Source organism: Salvelinus alpinus, chromosome 13, assembly GCF_045679555.1.
Source record: "Salvelinus alpinus chromosome 13, SLU_Salpinus.1, whole genome shotgun sequence".
NCBI classification, from domain to species: domain Eukaryota; kingdom Metazoa; phylum Chordata; class Actinopteri; order Salmoniformes; family Salmonidae; genus Salvelinus; species Salvelinus alpinus.
Window position 1 is genome coordinate 1,411,043 of NC_092098.1, and position 21,914 is coordinate 1,432,956.

At 42.2% G+C, this 21,914-nt stretch overlaps 1 protein-coding gene across 1 annotated transcript; it reads left to right on the plus strand.

Moving 5' to 3' along the window:
* Positions 1-235: 235 nt before the first annotated feature.
* On the plus strand, positions 236-20,521 carry LOC139536795 (Krueppel-like factor 5). Its single transcript, XM_071337422.1, has 4 exons — positions 236-523; positions 9,660-10,581; positions 10,847-10,906; positions 18,065-20,521. The coding sequence occupies exons 1-4, from the start codon at positions 386-388 to the stop codon at positions 18,241-18,243; spliced, it is 1,299 nt and encodes a 432-aa protein (XP_071193523.1). The 5' UTR covers positions 236-385; the 3' UTR covers positions 18,244-20,521.
* Positions 20,522-21,914: the final 1,393 nt, after the last annotated feature.

The following is a 21,914-nucleotide window of genomic DNA, read 5'->3' on the forward strand; positions in this document are numbered from 1 at the left end:
TTAAAACTGGGCTATATGCTGTTTATGAACTAAAAACCATGCTTGTTCTTGCAACATCATTCCCCTTTCTCTCTCCTTCTCCATTATGTAGTTTCCTCACCACCCACGTGAAAAACACCTACGGCACAGGTGATTGGGGTAGAGGACACTCCCTCGCTTGAATTGGCTAATGTTTTTGTCAATCATGACTTCCAGGTCTCACTTGGCTTACTTGAGCGCAGGTAAAATGACCTGTGAGCCAGTGAGGGATTTGGAATTACTGCGCGCACCTGGATCCGACAACGACGCGCTTATCACGCAACAGTTGTCAAATCTATATGTACTTTACATAAGTTATATTTATAAAGGAAGCGCTATTTGAATACGTTTTATCGGAGAGATAACTATGGCAACTAGTATAGGACTGGCCATGAATCCTCCACACACAGAAGAGAGGGCTGTTTTCACGCAGCTGAAACCTGTGCGGATGTCTGGAGCCGACGGCGCAGAGGACTCGTCGGTGTTTGAGGAAGTGAAACCCGCGGTGAGAATGACATCTTAACCCAGTGGAGGTAGCCCAGGTGCGGCCAGGGGCTCCACCGTATTCCGCCCTTCTCCTGGTTCATATTTTGTAGTCAGTTGAACAGTGGGACACTCCCACTCAAGAAATAGCCTCAATGCGAAAACTGTAGAAATGGATCGTTTCATTCAGGTGTCCTTCGCTTATCTCCTATCACAATAAACCTATTCGTGTCATGCATAACAGTGAATAACGTATTTTATTGTTCTTGGGAGAAAGAGCACATGTAGGCCTATTCAATATACAGCATTGTCCATATTCCAAAAAGGTTAGCCTATGGAAAAGCCTATAGCATTGTTACCCACGCGTTACTCGACGCAAGCACGATTCCATAGCCTACTAATAATGTTGTTGAATAGGCCTTCAAATTGAATCCTATTTTTTTCTGTTCAAGATTTGTCAGGTCTGTTCATTTATAAATTCATATTTTTCGTGCGTTTCATTCGTTTGAAGATTGTTTTATAAATATATGTATTTATTTAGCTGGCACTTTATCTCTGTGCACTAGAACCGAATAGGGTTTTAAAGTGAATCATTTTACTTAGCTCTGCGACAAATATTTTCTTATGGTTCAAGACCAAACGGATTAATTAAACCCTTAATTTGGCCACGTTTTTCTTATACATATGCCCATATTATTATTACTAATATTGGTCAGCATTTGCACATGCAGTGACAACATACTCCACGTTCCCAGTAGATTCTCACTCATCATATTGTGCGTTCTTTATTGTGAGAATTGAATTTGCCTTGCAATGATCTGTCTTTCCTGCTGATTTTAAGAGTGTGTGTGTGAGGTGTACCCCAGACCCCCCCCCCCCCTGCAGGTAGTTCAGTTCCCCTTCTGGTGTCGTGTTTCCCCAGCAACATCTGGCTGAATCTCAACCGCTGAACGGGATCTGAGGGTGTCCAGTTACCGTTGATGCTCTGTTTTGGTCGAGGAGATCACTTTAGAATTCACAGCAGTTAATTGATGTGGATTTATGTTATCATATATAGCCCCTGGTGTGTTTAACCTAGTTATGATTGTCATTTACTGTCTTTCATCATGGTTGGATTTAGGCTAATGATAGACATAATAGGAATATGGCCCATTTCCTTGCAGACAATATTGCAATCAAACGTTCAAGAAGCATAGTTTTACTTTTTGAAATGGAACTTATGAAGTTGATTAAGTTACTATTCATTATTAGTAATTAACGTGGCACCACTGTATCAACAAGAGAGGGCACTGTCATTAGGCTAGTTTCTCTAATATATGCCCACATTCCCTGAAGGACAGGGCACTGGGTTCATATTAACTAAATATAGGGCGATTTTGCCTCAGAGACATGTTTTAAAGTGAATAATTTTACTTAGCTCTGCGACAAATATTTTCTTATGGTTCAAGACCAAACGGATGAATTAAACCCTTAATTTGGCCACGTTTTTCTTATACATATGCCCATATTATTATTACCAATATTAGTCAGCATTTGCACATGCAGTGACAACATACTCCACGTTCTCACTCATCATATTGTGCGTTCTTTATTGTGAGAATTGAATTTGCCTTGCAATGATCTGTCTTTCCTGCTGATTTTAAGAGGGTGTGTGTGAGGTTGTGTGTGAGGTGTCATATAGGAATTGATGATTTAAGGCAGTCTAATGATGTTGCCTTCCCTGCACTGGAGATTCTTAAATGTTTTTTCCTCAGCTGTTAACGTTCCTTGGATAAATCTGGCCGATAAAGAACCATTGAGTTAAGTGTGGGGTTGTTGAAGGGTCATCGATGATTCTTCAGAACTCTAAAGGGATCTGGAATGTATGTGTCCCTTTCATAGCACACAGCAAATTGGGCAGTGTTAACTCAATCAAATCGGATGTTATTTGTCCCACGCTTCGTAAACAACAGGTGTAGACTAACAGAGAAACGCTAACTTACCGGTCCTTTTCCAACAATGCAGAGTTAAAGATAAATATTCAAATAGAAATAGAGATGAGGAATAAATACACAGTGAATAACAGTAATGAGTAAAAATAGCATGGCTATATACAGGGAGTACTAGTACAGGGGTACGAGGTAATTGAGGTAGCTATGTAGAACTAGTGTTGATTTTTCAGTGTGACATTTCTAGTGTTGATTCCAGAGTTAAAATAACACTGTAAAAGGTTAAATGAAGACTCTGTGGTGTTAAATAACCCCATTGTTGGTGTTAATAACCATAGTTGAACCAAAACCACAGCCATCATTATCATATTTCCTAGCATGCTCTGTTGCAGGATGATTTTTTAGAATTGTTTGATTTTTATCTATGTTTTTGCATGTACATTTATTCATTAATTAATCTTATGCTACTCGCATATAAATAACATCAATTTTTCTAAACTATTACGTGGACTCATTGTACCCGTTACCTCTCTGATGAGGATAGGCTACCCGTCCTGTTGGGGGAGGACGCAGAGAGCTGTGGGTTGGCAGCGCACTACATTGCTGCCTGCCATAAGTTGAGGGACAGTGTCTGACAGACCAATCAACCTGCACATGTACTCTACTGTATGCTTATTGTTATTGTTGAATGTATGGTTATTTTGACCCTTGGTTATTGTTGTTCCCGTTGACATTTTTTATTCTCATTTTTATTTATATTGTAAATATCCAAAATAAGCTTTGGCAATATGTACATTGTTACGTCATGCCAATAAAGCGAATTGAATTGAATTGGTTGTTTCAGTTTAGATGTTTAAGGTAATCTCATATCTTAGTCTTCCTAACCCTGGCAGTCCTAAAAAAAATATCTAAATGTTGGATATCCCTACTCTGGCTGGATTCCAATAGGATTTACACATCACTTAGCAAACCATCATAATATGACTTGCAGGCCTGATGTGACTTGTAAACTATGAGTTTCAGGCCACTGTATTAGGGTAAAACTAGGCCCTTAAACCATATTTTGAGAGCCTAGGAATTTCTGTCTGGAATTTGAGGCCTAGGAATTTCATTTTAATGACAACATATTCACTTGAATTTCACTTGGTGAAGGCCACATGACTAAACATGAATTAATGCAGCAACCATTCCTCTGTCCCTAGAAAACACAGTCATGGGTGGTACTGGTAACGCTAAAATTCACTCGCGAGGCATCCTGGGAAATATTCAAATAAGGCTTAAAACCCTAAAGCAGGGCTATTAAAATCCGGTCCGGGAGGGCTGAATTATTTATGGTTTGAGATATTTGTATGGTTCTTCAAAGAACCATCAAATTCATGGTTCTTCAGAGACCCTAAAACAGTTCCCCTATGGCATCGCTCGCAAGAACCTTATTTGGTTCCAACTAGCGCCTTCATTTTTAAGAGTGTGGCCATGCCTGTCGTGACAGCGGTATGCAGTTAGACCTGTCTGTACAGGGCCCTGCTCTATGAGGCTGTTAGGCTGCTCCATTTGCTTTGTCCTGCCACATATACCAAACTTGCCAAATGCTATCACGGAAGAGGATTACATTAGAAATAAGTTGCACACTTTCTTGTGTTTATCCTCAATGATTCTTAAATCATTTAGTACGTGTACCTTGTTTTAAATGATCAAATGAACGAAACCAAAAAATAACTAGGGCGTTTATCCCTAATCTATCTCTATACTGCTCGGGGCAGGAGGTGGGTGATACACTACCAAGCCAGGGAAAGTAACTGCAGGCCAGGGGAGAAAGGCTGATGGATGAGCCTATGTTTCTCTGTAGTTGGCTACTGTTGTGAACCTCCCGTCACTGCGGTTGAATGTGCTCAAGTCAAAATGGTATTCCAGTGACCTGATCCGATCTAATGAAGCGCTGTAGTTCCATTGTGTAAAGACCTATAGAAAATGGCGTCCGGTTGCACGGACGCCATTTAGTTACATGGGATTTGTAGATATATTGATGCAGTTACCTGTAACTGCCCAATAATTACAGAGGAATGAAGGAACTTTTGAGGCAGAATTTGGACCTATCGTTCTTCATTCCCCGAGGTTGTTTTTGGCCACAGTCAGACTTCAACAGGTAACTTTAGAGACAGAATTTAGACCTATCGTTCTTCATTCCCCGAGGTTGTTTTAGGCCACAGTCAGACTTCAACAGGTAACTTTAGAGACATAATTTAGACACACTTTTCAGATAGTCAGTGGAGTTTAGTTTGACTAGCCATTTGACTGCTAATGCAATACAGCCCATTTGCATCGGGTCTACAGGTCTGCCCCATTCTCCAACAGTCACCTCTGGCACACATCCATATAACTACACTAGCTAGTGAAAGGAAACCAAAAGTGTTTGGAGGGAACGGTGTATTACTTTTTAAATTCATCTGTTTCATTCATAGATACATTTATGTTTATTTGTGTGTTGTATATATTCTATCCAGCAAGTGTTTTTATCTCATACTTTTAGACTCGATCAGTCAGAATCTTGAGAAGTGGACATTTCTATTTTGAGCAGGAGATTTGCGCTGTCTCATTGAGATGAGAGGTGAGTTGTATTGTGGGTAAACAAAGCACCAGGGAGTTGCACCAACAGGGGTGATGCCGGGGGTGTTTCCCCAACGAGCAGCCATTCAATGGTACGCTCGCTCCAGTGCCTTATCATCATGGTGGGACACAGATCACGCTCTCTGTAGTAAGTCGACTAGATGCTTGATACTAGACATGATAGGCTTACAGTACCTACCTATCTACTGCAGTGCATTGACTTTACCATGACCACGTTGAACACTTGTTAGAATGCTCGCTGAAAGCGTTTCGCTTCCCCAGTGTTCTGGTGTTAGATGAGTTTATCTCCTTGTTATTCTCTTTGCGTAAAATGGCGTTTGGTTAACTGATTGATTTGAATGCTGTGTGTTTCCAGCCTGCTGTGGCAATCCTTCTCTAAAACCAACTGGATCCTTTGTGGCTTTATGAAGGTTCACAGTGTAGACAGTGTAAGCACTCACTTGTGTATTGATTCATCTCTCCTCTCTCTGTTTGGGTTTTTGTGTCATCAGCCCTGTCAATAAACAGACGGTATATGGCCAGACTATGCTACACTACCAGTCAAACTCTGTGGCCAGACGACACATTTCATTACCAGTCACAGTGGTTTGCCATACGTCTCAATACTCAGACTCCGTGGCCAGTCTAAACAAGTCACAACGCTTTGACTTTTTTTGACCAGACTGTATGTCACCAGCAGTGGTTGAAAAACGACCCAATTGCTATACTTGAGTAAAAGTAAAGATGCCTTAATAGAAATGTTACTTGAGTAAAAGTCCAAAAGTATTTGGTTTTAAGCGTAGTTAAGTATCAAAAGTAAATGTAATTGCAAAAATATACTTAAGTATCAAAAGTAAAAATATAAGTCAGTTCAAATTGCTTATATTAAGCAAACCAGGCAGAATATATACAGTATATATATAATTTTTGTTAGGGATAGCCAGGGGCACACTCCGACAATTTCCAAATGAAGCATTTATGTTTAGTGAGTCTGCCAGATCAGAGGCAGTAGGGATGCCCAGGGATGTTCTCTTGATAAGTGCCTAAATTAGACAATTTTCCTGTCCTGCTAAGCATTCAAAATGTAATGAGTACTTTTGGTGTCAGGAAAAATGTATGGAGTAAAAAGTACATTATTTTCTTTAGGAATGTAGTGAAGTAAAAGTGCTCAAAAATATAAATAGTCAAATATAGTACAGATACCACATAAAACGACATAAGTAGTACTTTAAAGTATTTTTCCTTAAGTACTTTACACTACTGGGCAGCAGTTTAAGTCTGGGTTTCCCAAACTCGATCCTGGGGTGCCCTCTGGGTACACATTTTGTTTTTGTGCCCTAGGGAAAACACAAAACATGCGCCAGGACCGAGTTTGGGAAACCTCAACAATACTCATATGACACTACATTGTTTTTCACAAACCAAGATGACTGATTGTCCTCAAAGTGACGGTCCTATAAAAGCCAAAACAACCCGTCTTATCATCATGCCAGTAGCCATAAAACATCATTTCGGTATCAAAGGTTCTCCCTCTCTCTCTCTCACCCCCCCCCCCCCCCCCCACCATGGCTATCAGTCATCGTTTATGGAGATGATCCCAGGAAACATACACACAGTTTCCTAACCCACTGTTCCCCAGGCACGGTGGATGTTGATTAAGGCAGCCCTCTGCACCTCTCTGGTTCAGAGGGGTTGGGTTAAATGCGGAAGACACATTTCAGGTATTTCCCTTTAAGAAAGGATCATTAGTGAGGAGACAGAACCATTTGTCTGTGGGATATCCTGACCCCTGACCCCTGAGCAGGTGGGGAGGACGATAGTCTATTGGCCACAAGGAACTCTTGAGTGGTGTTGTTGGATGCTGATGTAGATATTAGTTGCAGATAGATTTGCATGGCTAACAATGGTCTGAAAGGCATTTCTATTGCATTATCGTATTGTTGGACGGCATAGTTGCTATAGTTACTCATAGTTAAACTTGGTGACATGGTATGAAATGTGACATTAGTCATCTTTCATTGCACAGTATTGACTTGGCTGGTATTTTGACTTTAGTTTAATATCTAAGCTAAATATCTGAACTCAAAATCACAATCATGGTCATGGACCTTAAGTGTGAAAAACCTCCCCCTGTGTGCATCCCAAATGGCACCCTGTATACCCTACATCGTGCACTACTTTTGACCAGCCCTATGGGCCCTGTACTATGTAGGGAATAGGGTGCCATTTGGGACGTAGACCCTGACTCTACCCCATAACCCAGAAAAGAGCTGATAAGAAGTTGACTCTTTTCTTCTCTTCCCTCCTATTCTGTTATCTGGGCTTTGGCATGTAGCAGTTGTCTGGTCTACAATCATTAACAGACTCAAGTCTTGGGCCAGGGTTTAGCGGTACTCCATTCTTCTTCTGATACAAAGGGGATGGACAGAAGAGTTGGCGAGGGGGGGGGAGAGGTGGCGAGAGGGGTAAGGGTAGAAGGAGAGGAACCAGGTTGTGTTCATTTGAACACACAGCAGAAAAAGTTTGACAACATTTTGCAACAGAAAATGAACGTTTCTTATTGTAAGTCCCTCCCTATTTCAGTATGTTTTCTTCCATTTGTTGCCTAATGAACAGGATCCAGGGCACTCAGGCCAAGTGGAGGCTGCTGAGTGGTGGACGGCTCATAATAATGGCGGGAACAGAGCAAATGGAGTGGCATCAAACACCTGGAAACCATGTGTTTGATGTATTTAATATCATTCCACTGATTCCGCTCCAGTCATTACCACGAGCCCGTCCTCCCCAATGAAGGCGCCACCAACCCCCTGTGCTCAGGCCAGAGGGGGGACACTGCCAAGGGCGCTGGGTTAGCCTGCCTGCCAGGCACCCGAATAACACAAGACCCGTTTGTGCCCTGTCCTGAAAAGGAGCTCTCAATACAAATAAAAAGAAGCCATTTTCCAGTTAAATACTTGGTTTTACGTTTCAGTTTCTCTCCCTGGTCAGATTGCACTGATGTCAGAAGGGGCTGTGGGGCAGAGGTGCTTGAGAGAGACGGTGGGGTTCACTAGTGATAAATGGCCCATTATATTCTGGAGGCATACACGCACACACACTCACACACAGGTTGAAGTGCCCATAAAGCGATAGGCCTTCAAGAGTGTGTGTATAAAAACACATCAACACTCGGGTTGCTAGGGAAGAGATTGGGAAATATATAATGCAGCCAGTGTTGACATAGCTGGCACTTCAAATAGCTGTGGAGGTATAATAGGCCTGATGAAATGTCCTCTCCCCTTCATTGTACCTGCTGTTGGGTTAGCCATTATGTACAGCTGGATAGAGCCTCAATATATCAACAGCTCATTGAATCATTTGTACACAACCAATTGGCTGGGCTTTGCCTTGGATTGGCTCTTTGTGCTCCAGTGTTTGGCCTCAGTAACTCATAGAACCGACAGGGGTGTGTTTGAGTTGCAGCACATTTGATTTAGGCTACGGTTCTTTATTTGGCTGGCATTCATTTGTAACTTTCCCAGTAAAATAGTACTAGCTTAATAAGTCCTCGTTTTGCTTCTTGGGATTCATTTTAACAAGCCCTTAGGTAAAACATAGTATCTAAATGAAAAGCTAGTCAATCATCTATAGTTACAATGGGCTGATGGTTTAGTTTGGAGAACTTTCAGTTTTTCTCTTTCATGTATCATCTCTTTCCTCTCCCTCTGTAATCTGAAATGACCTAGCTGTCCCATGACATCTCTGGTAGAATCAAATTCGTTCTCTCTGTTCTATTTTTAACTGCCAGTGGAGGCAGTGTAGTGTTTGTGTTCGCTCCTTCTTTCTCATGCCCTCACCTTTGTTTTGGCTGTTTGTTTACTTAGCTAGCTAGCACTGCACCCTGCACAGACATGTCCTGTAGGGCTGGCAGAAGGCTAAGTAAGCCATGGCTAGACAATTTCAGATTTAGGAGGGGGGGGGGAGAAGAGAGAGATGATAAATGAAAGAGAAAAACATTTTAAAAAACAGACAGGACCGGGCCTCAAAAGTCACTCTCTAGTAGTTACAGTGTAATTGTTTCTGGTGGCTTTTCTGCGTTAAAGGACAAACACTATGCATTGTGTCTACTTTTAAATGTTTTCCCTTTTAAGTTACCTTGTAGCAGCACACATTTAAGGCAGTCTTTCCATACATCTTTCACTCCATCGTTCCCTCCCTTCCTCTGATTCTTCCGTGGTGGTGAGCCCCATTGGTAGGTTGGAATGTGAGGAATGAAAGGGGGAGGAATGAAGGGAGAGAGGTTGGATGCTGGGAGGAAGCGAGTCCTGGTACCACCAGTTCTCCTGGCGTCTCTCTTTAACTGACACACACCCAGATAGACTGAGAAACGTTAGAGACAGATACCTCTAGCTTATGTACCTGTGCCATGTCACTTCCACCTTTTTATACCAACACAATCCCACACAGTGACAGAATCAATAAAAAGCAACTGCAGGTTTAGCTGAGAGGGTTTTTAAAGAAATTGAATGAAAAAGTGCATTCGTACCCCAACAAGAGACTCATCCTAGATGCGCGAGTGCCTACCTTTTCAACGTTGGCTCTGTATTGAAACACGGCTCACTCTCTCTTCCTTCTCTCTCTCTCTAGATCCGGTTGGAGATGGAGAAATACCTCTCCCAGCCCCCAGGCAGCCTCCTCATCCCTCCCTCCATGGCCCCCACAGACAAGAAGAACCGCAGGGAGAGCGCCTCGTTGGTGGACGAGTACTTCTCAGAGGAGAAGCCCAACACGGCCCCGTACAGCGTCAACATCAACCTCATCCTCCCCAACACCACCCACCTCCGCACTGGCCTGTACCGGCCCAACAAGCCTAACCAGCAGCAGCACCAGGCCCACCAAAATCACCTCCTCCAACACATCAAGACAGAGCCGGGTGTGGATGTGCCAGTGCCCTGCTCCATACAGACCATCCAGACCTTGCCTGACTTCACGTCTGTCTTCAGCATGCCCCAGACCGTCAACACCATGTTTATCAAACCGGACATGGCCGCCGGTGGCCACCCAGTTTCAGACACACACACAGAGCTGTACATTGGCCCCCAGAAACCACAGGTCTACCAGATGCCTGTTCCTGTCAGTGGAGCTGACCTCACAATGACCCTCTCCCACAGCAGCCAACCAGGGACCGGCGGAGCCAGCAACGGTAGAACCATGATAAACCTGAACAGCGTCTCCTTGATGACGGTGGGTCACGGCGGTGGTGACTCGTCGTTTGCGATGCCGGAGCATTTCTACCACCACCACACCACCGCATCGCCCCAGTCCCAGCCCCACAGCCTACCTCCCTCACCCCCCAACTCCCAGCCGGGTAGTCCTGAGAACCAGGCAGAGCTGCTCACCCCTCCTCCCCCCTACCAGGCCTCCACGAGGCTGGGATTGAAGGTCACCCAGATGTCCCACCACTCCATGCTCATGGCCCACGGACAGGGGGTGCTGACGGGACCCAGGTACAACCGACGGAACAATCCAGAGCTGGAGAAGAGACGGATCCACTTCTGTGACTTCCCAGGTGAGCCCCCTGATACTGGATGGTTGGAAATGAAAGGGAAAGGGGGATACTGGATGAATGAATGAATGAATAAATGCTCCCAAAGTGCCCTTAGTCTTTAGCTAATGTGCTAAAGACTAAACCGTGTATGGTCACAGATACAGGAGATGAGTTTCATGATTCTGTTAGTTTGCTTACCGAGACATGGTGAAATTAAATACCGTAGAGGTCAATGTTGAATACTGCTCCATTGTCAGTGCAGTGATACATCTATTTTCCCTTGTAGGCTGCACCAAGGTTTACACAAAGAGCTCTCACTTGAAAGCACACCAAAGGACACACACAGGTAAGAAAGAGTAACTTCCTCTGTACACTTACACCAATAGAAAGACAGACACAGACACGCGCACGTGTACAGTACTGAATAAGGAGGCCATAATGAGACTATATTGGTTATGTTAAAGGCTTGAGACCAAAGCAAAAACATGGAGGCACTATGGACGGAGGAAAGAAGAGAGACAGATGGGAGAAAGAGAGAGAGAGAGAGTGTGTTCTAAACTTTCTTAACAGATGTTTTCTTATTGTACTAATGCATGCCCATACAAGCCATACCAGGTTTCCCCCAGCACAGAGAAACAGAGAGGAATGGAGGGAGGGAGAAAACACAGTTGTGGTGGACTGGGCCAAAACCTGTTCCTCCTGCTTTTCACTCCCTATTCAGAGAAAAGAGGGGAGGAGCAGGGAGGAGGGAGAAAAGAGGGGAGGGGAGCTGGGATAAGGAAAAGAGGGGAGGGGAGCTGGGATAAGGAAAAGAGAGAAGCAGTTTCGATGTAGTCACTTCTGTAAATGGACACCTAAAGGCTGACACTTTTAGGGATTATTCATTCAGAGGATGAGCGACAGAACAGAATGAAGATACAGTAGAATCTGGGGGAAATAATCTGTTGGATGCCATGATGGAACGTATCCAAGCTCTGAGTAGCCTACAATCTGATTTCACTCTGTCATCCAACCAGTCAATGATAGACCTGGGGCTGTATGGCAGGTCTATCCTAAATCAGCACTCCCTCTCTGAGTCTCCTGATACATACGGCTCCATGTCGCTCACATGTCTTGGGAACTACTAAGTCTAGATACTAGATACTTAACCATATGGCCTCTTCTTTTGTAAATATTTTCTTTTCAAATATGGCCTATTGTGTGTGTGTGTGTGTGTGTGTGTGTGTGACTGAGGCATACCTGGCTGTTCACCATGTACAGATGTCTCTTTTGTCTGAGATATTTCCTGCTGCATTTACCCACTTCATAAGTATCTACTGTATTCTAGTCAAGGCCTATCCTATATAACTACTGCTGTACACACCTTTTCTATTCATATACGGCCAATAATGTCTATGCACACCATCATATACAGTACCAGTCAAAAGTTTGGACACACCTACTCATTCCAGGGTTTTTCTTTATTTGTACTATTTTCAACATTGTAGAATAATAGTGAACACATCAAAACTATAAAAGAACACATATGGAATCATGTAGTAACCAAAAATCAGTTAAACAAATCAAAATATATTTTATATTTGAGATTCTTCAAAGTAGCCACCCTTTGCACACTCTTGGAATTCTCTCAACCAGCTTCGTGAGGTCGTCACCTAGTATGCATTTCAATTAACAGGTGTGCCTGGTTTAAAGTTAATTTGTGGACTTTCTTTCCTTCTTAAAGCGTTTGAGCCAATCAGTTGTGTTGTGACAAGGTAGGGGTGGTATATAGAAGATAGCCCTATTTGGTAAAAGACCAAGTCCATATTATGAAGAGAACAGCTCAAATAAGCAAAGAGAAAACGACAGTCCATCATTACTTTAAGACATGAAGGTCAGCCAATCAGGAATAGTGAAATAAAGTTTCTTCAAGTGCAGTCGCAAAAACCATCAAGCGCTATGATGAAACTGGCTCTCATGAGGACCGCCACAGGAAAAGAAGACCCAGAGTTAACTCTGCTGCAGAGAATAAGTTCATTAGAGATACCAGCCTCAGATTGCATCCCATTTGAGATGCACACGTTGTCTGTTTCAGGAGAGATCAACTGATGATAATCTAGTGCCATCGATGGTTGCAATAGGCCCCTTGTTATCGGATTCTATTCCAATAGGGAACATTCTGTAGGTCTCCCGTTAGCCTGTCCATTGTCACACAATGAAAGGTGTGAAAACCCATAATAATGTGTTTCCGTGGCTGAGTTGATGAGCAGATTCGGGCCATCAGTTGATTGACAGGTGTAGTACTGTAGTATGATAAACTTTCCTCCAGTGTGGATGCTGACTGACGTTTTATAGTTAGGCTATGGGAGATTTGTCGATATAGTTCTGGTCTTTGGTGTGGATTGTAAGCCTGTATTGTGTTGTGTTAATATTTGATTTTGTAAAGCTGTCAAGATGTTTATGCATTTGAGCCTGTACAAAAACTATTTTGTTGAGCTGACCCTTTTCTTTGATGTGTAAATTATTAGACTATTCTTTTTACGTCTTGAAAACATTGAAATAAATGTAATTAACTCGTGGGCCTAATTTAGGCTCAGGCTGGTTACTAGATCTCCCAGCATTCGTGGGGATGAGAGGCGGAGCGCCCTGCTTAGACCACTGAGCTAAGGAAGTTCCCGATGCTCTAGCAAGCACTAAGAACGCTATGAATACAGACGATACTCAGGCACGTCGTTTTTTATCGTTTTGTTTGTAGGCCTTCCCCAAACCATAGCCCGAACCTTAAGCACTCGGGAATAAAACTGTTGACCTTTTGAGTTGTTTCTGTTTTAACCCTGGAACCACGTGGAATGGATGCATCAAAAGTAGACCTACCTCCGTGAGTCAAAAGGGCAGTGGGCTTGATTCGAACCCGACTCAGGCATTTTTTAAAAGAAATTATAAAATAGTTTGACACCCCTGTTTGTGAGCTTTTAAATGGTATCAAACTCAACCGTTTATCTTTTCCAGTCATGAAGACATGGGTATACAAAATGGGTCAACTTTGAGGACCTCTAACTCCTAAACGATTTGGCATTCAAGTCCAAAAAGTTACTTTCTGACCACTTTTAGTACGAGCAAATATGTATAAAAAGTTCTGTTCAAATCAATAGGGGTGAGGTCAAAAAGTGATTGAAATCAAGTGGAAAGACCCATTTTTCACCCGATTTTACATGCAAAATCAGTGCGCTCTCAGTTTGCAAATCATGTTCAGAGGTGTAAGTGCTCTTGGCAAGCAAATGGTATTGGTGTGTCGGAGCCGAGTAGCCTACAGTACTACAGCGCATTGGGAAAGTATTCAGACCCCTTTCCTTTCTCTACATTGTGTTACGTTACAGCCTTATTCTAAAATGGAGGAAATAAAACATGTTCCTCATCAATCTACACACAATAACCCATAATTACATTTTTGCAAAAAAATAAATAAAAATTGATTGGACATGATTTGGAAAGGCACACACCTGTCTATATAAGGTCCCACAGTTGACAGTGCATGCCAGAGCAAAAACCAAGCCGTGAGGTCGAAGGAATTGTCCGCAGAGCTCAGAGACAGGATTGTGTCGAGGCACAGATCTGGGGAAGGGTACAAAAAATGTCTGCAGCATCGAAGGTCTCCAAGAGCACACTGGCCTCCATCATTCTTCAGTGGAAGAAGTTTGGAACCACCAAGACTCTTCCAATCGGGGGAGAAGGGCCTTGGTCAGGGAGGTGACCAAGAACCCGATGGTCACTCTGACAGAGCTCCAGGGTTCCTCTGTGGAGATGGAAGAACCTTTCAGAAGGACAACCATCTCTGCAGTACTCCACCAATCAGGCCTTTGTGGTAGAGTGGCCAGACGGTCAAAGATATAAGTAAAATATAAAGTCAAAATAAACAAAACAAAAAGTAAGTTGGAATGACACTGAGGGGCAACGCTGTTACATCCGGTGCCTGTTTGCCTGAGGCTGATGCCGCGCAGGTGTTTGTACACGTGTACACATGCGTACACATACGCTCCTATTCAAACACACACGGACACACACACACATGTAAATAGTGCCACACATGCAGTCAAACGTATACAGTTGTCCTTACTGTTTTGATTTTTGCTCTCCTTGATGTCTTTTGTTTTTGATGGGTTTTTTTTCTCGTGTTTGTTTTCCTTAGTTTTTCTCTTTTGATCATTTTGTTGGTTATTGGTGCGTTGGGGGTGGGGAATGAAGGGAGATGAGGCTTTTTTAAAAGATTTTTGTGGGGAGAGGTCTTGGAGGGTTGGTGGCCTGGCAGTTGGGAGCTTGGGCCGGTGGCCAATCGAACATCTCTGGAGAGACCTGAAAATAGCTGTGCAGAGACGCTCTCCATCCAACCTGACAGAGCTTGAGAGGATCTACAGAGAAGAATGGGAGAAACTCCCCAAATACAGGTGTGCCAAGCTTATAGCGTCAAGAAGACTCGAGGCTGTAATCGCTGCCAAAGGTGCTTCAACAAAGTACTGAGTAAAGGGTCTGAATACTTATGTAAATGGAATATTTCATTTTTTTTTTTTTATATATATACATTTGAATTAAACCTGTTTTTGCTTCATCATTATGGGGTATTGTGTGTAGATTGATGAGGGAAAAAAACAATTGAATCAATTTTAGAATAAGGCTGTAACGTAACAAAATGTGGAAAAAGTCAAGGGGCCTGAATACTTTCCAAATGCACTGTATCTTGCTGATGAGGCCCCCTGCCCTCTTAACAAACAGAAACAGTTTATAAAGCTGCGAGGCTCACAAAGGATGTCCTGTGGATGGTTTATGGGCTTCACAGAGAGCTGGGACTGTTTGCTGTCTTTCAGTAAAACCGTGTAGGCACCATCATAAAACAGACAATGGCTCTTCGGGAGAGAAAAGTGTGCGTGTGTGTGTGCGCGCGCGTATGTGTTCTACGTACGTGCAATATGTGGCAATGTTAGGCTGATAAAAAAACTCAACCGTTGCACAACTGCCACCTGACCAAATAGCTGAAGTGTATTATTGTGATGCTGTCAGTTAAACAGCTCCCTTATCTAAGCCTCAGCGACATTCACAGTATCACAGCCCTAACCTGTGTTTTGGAGAACAACCAATTGCACCTGACCCTCTGTTAGCTTGTTTTGAGATGCAGACGTTGTCTGATTTGATCCCTAATGGCACCCTATTCCCTATATAGTGCACTACTTTTGACCAAAGCCCTATGGGCCCTTTTTTAAAAGTACCTCACTAAATAGGGAATAGTGTGCGATTTGGGAAGCAGGCAACATGTTTGATCTGTGGGCCTGTATGTGCAGGGCTATCTCATTATATTGTTTACCAATGCCATAATAATGGCAAGGAGGGAGAGGTGATGCTTTCGACCCAGAGTTGAGAGCAGAGCTAGACTGAACTCAAATACACCTGCCTGCACCGCTGAAAGATACTAATAACAGCCTGAACTCCCCAAAACGCACACATACATTACCCTCCACCCCTGACCCCTGACCCCTCTCACCCAATGCCCCCATGACCCTCTGGGCCCCTGCTTCAGTAGTGATTGTCAATTAGCTGTTTTTAATGAGTAATACTCTCTATCTAATCAGTACTCATGGCGTCCTCCCTTACGACAACAAAAACATGTGAAATGTGTAGTTGAAATGGCTGTTTTTGCAAGTTGAACTTAAGTTGAAACTATATTTTCAACAGTAATTATGTTAAAACCACCTGTTCGCATGTGAGGAGAAGAGCATGTTTTCACCTCACAGGAGAAGAGCATGTTTTCACCTCACAGGAGAAGAGCATGTTTTCACCTCACATGTGAAATTGCAAGTTCACATTTGAAAAGCATTAACATGTGAAAATTACATTTGGAGTTTCACATTTAAGAAAACTCCACACGGGAAAATCTCACTTTCACATGTGGAATTGCAAGTTCATATGTGAAATAAATGTACATTTGAAAATATAAATCTCACATGTGGAATTGCAAATTAACATTTGGGGGTGAAATAGTGTTATTCTCCTCACGTGAAACCAGAGGGCGGCGCACAATTGGCCCAGCGTCGTCTAGGTTAGGGTTTGGCCGGGGTAGGCCGTCATTGTAAATAACAATTTGTTCTTAAACTGACTTGCCTAGTTAAATAAAGGTTCAATTAAAAATCAATTAAAAATACACAGTTTAACAGGGTGACCGAATGGTGTTCAACATACACACTCATGAACGCACACTCAGGAACGAATTCAAGTAAATAAGGGTGTGAGCATACTTTTTCAAAAGTAAGAACGGTCGATTATTGACACGATACGGCAAAACCATTCAATCTTATTGGCTTTTGGATCGTTCCACAGAAATGATTTGACATTTTAAGTAGAAATTGTGCACCGATATTGCATTTTAAAAGTGTCCACCATCCTTGTAAAGCCCTAGTTATTTTGTTGCTTTTAACAAAGTCATTTCTGAAGATTATTATTTATTTCATAGTGATTCCATCTAATCACATGTAATGTCTGTCCCTTGTTTTAAGGTCCACCCTGTTAAGTGAACTGAACTGTTTTAATATGGTGAAACTACACCTTTTCAAATATTTGCTTCAAAAGAAACATTGAACATCTAAGATAGTAAAATCACAGTGTAAAAGCAGCTGAGCTGGCTCTTTCCCTTTTGGGTCATTTTCTGGTGTTTTGTTGTGGAAAACTGAACGGGTCGAGCTTAAAACATCAACCCTGTTACCCATAGATAGACAGGCTAGAAATTGTTTAAACAATTTACATTTTACCTTCATTTTTTTTGGTGTAAAGCTTGCATTCAATTGCCCCTCCCTTGTTGCGCAAAACAAGCTTCTATTCCCCGTCACAAGGGGGGATGAAATTGTTACTTCATTTGTCACTTAAAAGGCCCTTAAAGTAGTCAATAGAAAATGTGTTTTTATTAAGTTGATCGTGCTTTATCGATCTATCCATCCATTTATTGCTTTGGAGTTTTATTTAGGAAGATATTCATAACTCTAGGGCTACAGTTTTGTGTCCTTTCAGGCTCTTTCTCTTTCTGTCCCCCCCGGGAAAAATTTTCCCTGTGTGTCAACATCAAAATCTTATCAAAGCTTACATTTAGTATCCATTCAACATGAGTTTATGCTGAACCCATATAATACTCTCTGAGTGAATAGCCAGATGTTGGTAGGGGATGTACCTGCTTTAACATGCCCACTGGTGTGTGTGTGAACAGTGTGTTTGGCAGTATGTTTACCACACCCTGTTGAAGACATCACTGCCAACACAGTTGTGAAATATAAATGAAAATAGTGAAATGAAGAATAGTCTAACTCTCATCTCTTTCTCAAAACAACTGTACAGGATATTCTGCTCTCTCTCTGTGTCACATTAGAAAGTGTCACACATCCCTGTCTTAACAGCCGCACAGGCTTCACCAGTTTTGACATACCCATATTCATAGGACAGACAGTGTATTTATGTCTTCTCTCTCTCTCTCTCTCTCCTCTCTCTGTTTCAGGAGAGAAACCATACCGTTGCAGCTGGGAGGGCTGTGACTGGCGTTTCGCCCGCTCTGACGAGCTGACGCGACATTACCGTAAACACACGGGAGCCAAGCCCTTCAAGTGTGTGGCCTGCAGTCGTTGTTTCTCCCGTTCAGATCACCTGGCCCTACACATGAAGCGCCACCAAAACTAAACACACACACACACACACGCACGCACGCACACACGCTACGGCCACCTGAAGCATCACCAGAACTGAGGGACATCATCCTGAAGCCCCCAGAATGCATTGCACTGCACTGCATTAGGGCTGCGGATGGACTGCCTGACTGACGGACTTATCCTCCTTTTCAAAACTCCTTATCATGAAACATTTTACACCATCTACAACGATACAATGATCAAAATGTCTGCTCCTGATGTCACTACTATCGGGAGGTATGGACTTTCAAAGAAATAGCGGGCCATGGACGACCAGCCTCCAATTGCCCCACGTAATAATGGATGCACATTGTATGCCTGTATATATAGTTGTGTGTTGTTGTGTGTGTTTCTGAAAAAGCTAAGAATTTATTGACATCTATACTTGACTATTATTTTTTTACACATCTGCAGTTGAAATTTCATACCAATCATGACAATGTTGGGTAATACTTTCAAGTCACATGAGCTTCCTTATATGGTATCATATATCTTCGTGACAAATCAACAGAATACTCTGGAAAACGCTTACATTCATAATAACTCGTTTCTATTCGGGTGCCTGAGAGCCTGGAGCGTTTAGCCATGTTTATTATTTTTTCTGTAACCACGGAGACAAACCTCTTTGATAGGGGCTCGCAACAACAGGACATTATCCTAGATCTATTTCCAGTTTCATCTTCAATAGTTTGTTCAACAGTTCATGCATGTATTATAACTTCTTATTTTGATTATTATGTTGTAATGTTAACTAGTCTTGTCCTGCAACCTCACTATTTATGTATAATAATTACCGAGTTGAATTTACTACAGCTCAAAAGACATTAGGGAACCGCATTACTTTGAAATTAGAATCGTCCCCATGCAGATTTTGATATTTACAAATCAGTTGTTTTTTTTATTATGTATTGTAGCCTGATAAGAGTTGAACTAGTGTGTGTGTGTGTGTGTGTGCCAAACGATTAGAGAACATGTTTCATGCAGGTTATCATGCTCAAAGAAATTGGCAGCAGGATATGAGACAATGCCCAACCCCTCCACGGAAATGTCACATTTATTACACTATTAGTCACAGTAATGATTCATTAACATAATGATGCTGGATGGACACTTTTTGACATGTTTTTTTAAACATGAGGGCACATTCATACATATCGGTCAAAGCAGTGGACATACATTTAGGGGTGGTTTCCCGGATACAGATGAAGCCTAATTCCGGACTAAAAAATGAAATAAATGGAGAATCTCCATTGGTGTCCAGGGAACTTTCCCTTTCTGCTGTCAGTTGTTTTTACCTGTCAGATATGATTGGCTGACCTTTAGGCCTTTGATAGTTGTAAGGCTGGTAACTGTTTACCCTAAGTTGCCCTTATACCTATGTAATAACTGTAGTAAAGGGTTTAAATCATATCAGTTTGGGCAAATCCCCAGTTGGTTTTATACTCTGTGTCTGTCTTTCTGAATGGAATCTGTCTCTCCTCTCTTATGACCTTATCAATGTTTAGACCGTTAAGCATTCTTCCAGCCAATACTTTCGGCTACCTTTTCTATAGCCTTCCCACTAGTACTGAGTTTCTGTACCTATTGTTGAACATGGAGGGAGGAATTCCTGCCGCCCTAGTGGATGTACATTAAACAAGGCAGACTTCTTCTCTGGGTGGAACGCAACGACGATGTGGACAAAAGTGTGCGCTGCCCCATTTTTAAAAACAGACTCATTCCTTGCACATGCATGCATGTCGATCGACAGAGTGAAGCTTGTAGAAACCTTAAGCCTAGCCCTAGACTAAAAAGCACTTTGAATGGAGGTTGTTCATGAAGCAAGGTTTTTTTAGTTGAGGACTTAATCTGGGTCCGGGAAACCATCTAGGAGTATTCGACACTTATGATGCCACTAAATGATACGTTTCCGTCTTTCTGACAGAGAGACTGTTTTGTTTTAACTCACTGAATGACTCAAGCACTTCCTTCACTCTAGGAACAAGTTCTCTGTGTTAACTGCCTTCAATGATAGGGAGGTATGATGAATCACTGTATATACTGTCATTTTTGAATAGAAGTTGTGAATTTTTTTTTCTCTAGTATAGGATCTTTTTGCTATGAACAAAAGGGGATTCTAGGTTGGTTTTTAATGGCTGGTTATTCACTCGGACACTTATTGTGTGTACGGTATGCAACAGAATCAGTTCTGTACAACTTTTTTGTGTATTTCATTCGTTTTTTTTTGTTTGTGCAAAATCCCGAAAGTGAATAAAGAGATTACAACAAGAGACCGTGTGTTTTCCTGTTGATGTTTTGAGGTGGGCCTTTCTTAAATGTTTTATGCTCGATAGGACTTTCTGCTCGTTATCTCAGTCTGCGATGAGATAGGCGGAGTGACTCTCAGTAACATTCACATGGAATGATTGACAGCATCCCAAACCTGACATCGGAAATAGGGTAAGTAGTTATTTGGACTTCCACTTTCATGAAAAGCATCTTAATTCAGAGTATTACAGCTATAGGCGACATTAGAAAGAAAGCAGTGTTTGTAGAAATATAACATACAGATACACAGTTATCTAGTACACATGATAGAGAAGCATCAGCATCCTTAAAACCCTAATACATTGCTTTAAACGAAAAGTCTTCCTATAGCATTCAGAGTGATGTGCCTGTGCACTGCTGAATATGACCAAAGGGCAGGTTTCTCTTAGATCACTTGATAGAAAAATAGTTTTTCAACTAATGGTCACAAAGAGCATAACTTAATAGGTGAGATATTAACCTTGGCCTACAATTTCCAATCCCCCGCGGAAATCGAATTAACTTAATAAAAAATCCCCATCAAAGTCTGTTTAAGCTAGAGATTTTTGCATGGGCTGCGTCTCAATCCACCACATCCACCGATATCGCCCTGCGGTGAAAGGTGGCAGAGCTAGAGCGGTGTTTGTCGACCATGAGACATCCTGAAGATTGGTCTGTAGCGTCCATACTGTTTGGCCTACTATTATGACACCTCTGTGGAAAGCTGAGACTCTAATGAACACTATGGTATTCTCCGTTTTGCTCTAGGATGCCCACAAGACTCATCTTAAGGTCCCTGGTACCAGTTTAAAAAATAAATGGTAGTACAGTGGATTCGGAAAGTATTCAGACCCCTTCCCTTTTTCCCCATTTTGTTACGTTACAGCCTAAAATGAACTAAATAAAGATGTTCCTCATCAATCTACACACAATACCCCATAACGACAAAGCATAAACAATTTTTGCAAATTTATTACAAATTTAAAACAAATAAAACAAGTATTCAGACCCTTTGCTATGAGACTCAAAATTGAGCTCAGGTGCATCCTGTTTCCATTGATCATCCTTGAGATGTTTCTACAACTTGATTGGAGTCCACCTGTGGTAAATTCAATTGATTGGACATGATTTGGAAAGGCACACACCTGTCTATATAGGGTCTCACAGTTGATAGTGCAAGTCAGAGCAAAAACCAAGCCATGAGGTCGAAGGAATTGTCGGTAGAGCTCCGAGACAGGATTGTGTTGAGGCACAGATCTGGGGAAGGGTACCAAAAAATGGCTGCAGCATTGAAGGTCCACAAGAACACAGTGGCCTCCATCATTCTTAAATGGAAGAAGTTTGGAGGAAGTTTGGAACCACCAAGACTCTTCCTAA

Coding starts and splice junctions, on each gene's coding strand:
- LOC139536795 (XM_071337422.1), top strand. CDS start 386: ATGGCAACTAGTATAGGACTGGCCATGAATCCTCCACACACAGAAGAG. Junction 524..9,659: donor TTGAGGAAGTGAAACCCGCG/GTGAGAATGACA, acceptor CTCTCTCTCTAG/ATCCGGTTGGAGATGGAGAA. Junction 10,907..18,064: donor ACACCAAAGGACACACACAG/GTAAGAAAGAGT, acceptor TCTCTGTTTCAG/GAGAGAAACCATACCGTTGC.